The sequence below is a fragment of the Gracilinanus agilis genome, chromosome 4 (genome assembly GCF_016433145.1).
Source record: "Gracilinanus agilis isolate LMUSP501 chromosome 4, AgileGrace, whole genome shotgun sequence".
In the NCBI taxonomy this organism is placed as follows: Eukaryota; Metazoa; Chordata; class Mammalia; order Didelphimorphia; family Didelphidae; genus Gracilinanus; species Gracilinanus agilis.
This window is the reverse complement of record NC_058133.1, coordinates 34,634,236-34,636,290: the sequence shown is the minus strand read 5'-3', so window position 1 is coordinate 34,636,290 and position 2,055 is coordinate 34,634,236. Positions and strand designations below refer to the sequence as shown.

Below are 2,055 nucleotides of genomic sequence, written 5' to 3'. Positions count from 1 at the left end.
GGCCCTCTCTCCCTTCTCTGTTCCCCGGGGCGCTGTCCCAGGTGCCAGGAGGTTCCCCCCCCCTTTCCCCCTCCCCCCTCTTGGCTGCTTGGGGCCGGAAGGGGCCTGTCCCTGGAAGAGCTAGCAGGTGAGCAGCCCAGGGGAAGAGGCGGGAGATGACGGAACTCTCGGGACCTGACGGGACTAGGGGCCCCGCGTTCCGCCCCCGCCCCTGCCCTGCCCAGCCCAGCCCTGCCCTGCCCAGGGATCGGGATCAGGTGACTCCAGAGCTGGAATCTGACACCAGACGGCTGTGGCTGCGGGGGCCAGGAGCTGAATGAAGAGGGATGGAGCCGGCCTCGGCCCCCAAGACGGGGCCCCAGAGCCCACAGTCCCGACCAGCCCATGCTCCCTCCCTCCGAGACCCTCTGCCTTCCGGCCGCTGGGCCGCCCTTTGCCCACCTCCACGCGCTGACCGGTGAGTCCTGCCTCCTGCCGTGCCCTCCCCAACCCCCACCCCGGGTATTGGGGCCTGGGTCCCCAGCCCAGGGCTCTGGGTTCGGGGCCGCCCTCCTCCTGGCCGGTTCTCGGGGCCGTCCAGTCCGTCGACGGGCCGTGCAATCCGTGCCCTTTGCCCCAGCGGCTCCCCGAGGCTTAGCGGACGGACCCCCTCCTCTTCCTCCCCCTCAGGATCCCCGGGGTGCCCGCCCGGCTGCCTGACTGACTGTCCAGCAGTCGCCTCCCAGCCGTCCTGCTCCTCCCGCCCCCTGTGGTCCGGTCCCCGGGGCCCCCTGCAGACCCTAATGCCCGGCGGCCGCCGCGGTCGCCGCCTTCCCCCACGCCCCCTTCCCTGGGCGCCCGGCCCGCCCCGCCCCGCCCCGCCCCGCCCGGACTGCCGGTGAGCCCGCCCCCCGAGCGCCCCAGCCCCCTGGCCGCCCCGCGCAGGCACTAGTAACTCGAGTTCCCGTCGCGGCCTCAGGGAGCCCAGTCGGGCTTGGGCCAGAGCTGCGGCTGGGAGGCGGGCGGAAACCCCAGGTGCGGAGCCCCAGGTGCGGAGCCCCGGCATGGGCCGGCCGAGCCCTGGCTCCTAGCGGGGCGCCCCCAGGGACGGGGGCCCAGGACGCCGCCACCGCTGCCCAGAAGGAGGAGGTAAGTACCTGCGTCCCCATGGCGAAGTCCTTGCGCCTCGGGAGGGAGGGCTCTCTAAAGCGGCCAGGACCAGCCCGGGTGGGAGGAGAGACTGGCCCCCCTGGCGGACAGGGAATGGCAGGGCATGAGGGTTCCGAGGGAGACACTGGCCCCCTTGAACCTCTTGCCCACCCCACCCAGGGCAAGGCAAGGCAAGGCAAGGCAGGGCTGGGAGGGCCTGGCAGGCAGAGCACTGTGGGAATATGCTTGCTCTTTGGGAAGCAGCCCCAGAGTGGGGGGCATAAGCATCTTCCAGAGCAGGCCCAGCTTGGAGGGGAAAGGGCAAGGAAAGAGGATGCTCCCTCCAGGGAAAGCCCTACAGGCTGAAGGGCTGAAGAGGGCAGAAGAGGCCTATTCCCTTCCCTTCAAGGTCCCAAAACAGGGGAGTCCTAGGGAGAGAATTCCTAGAGGCATGAGCTGAACTTGGTGCCAAGAAGGCATTAGCAGCTTCCCAGAGATCAGGCAGCAGCAGGTGCCACAGGGACAGGGGAGTGAGGTAAGGGAGAGAAGCTTAATGGGGGCCTGGCTAGCTAGGAAGGCTTTCTGGAGGAGGGACAAGGGGTGAAGACTGAAAGACCAAGCAGAGAGCATCCACGGAGAGGGAGGAAACAAACCAGCCAGGCCTAAGCAGAGGGTTTAGGGGTTCACCAAAGCTCCAAGTTGGAAGGGACCTGAATAACCACCCAAGCCAACCCAGAATCACTGCCACACACCCCAAAAGTGACTGTCTCCTAAGCTGGGCCCCAGAAGACCCACTTCCCATCCTGGCTAAGCAATGAAAGTCCCAGCAGCCCAAACAGGAACGGTGGGGAGTGGGACCCTGCCTTCCTCCAGTGGTGGCAGTTTGGATTTTTCCAGTCAGGGGCCACTCACATGGTCCCCCAAGTT

The 2,055-nt window shown here is 67.7% G+C and overlaps 1 protein-coding gene across 1 annotated transcript in view; it reads left to right on the top strand.

The window, feature by feature from the left end:
- The first annotated feature begins 338 nt into the window (after positions 1–338).
- ARTN (artemin) overlaps positions 339–2,055 on the top strand; it is an 11,221-nt gene continuing 9,504 nt past the window's right edge. The window contains exon 1 of the mRNA XM_044673969.1: positions 339–457. Within this exon, the coding sequence (XP_044529904.1) occupies positions 385–457 (73 nt within the window). The 5' untranslated portion in view covers positions 339–384. The remainder of the gene's footprint in view (positions 458–2,055) is intronic.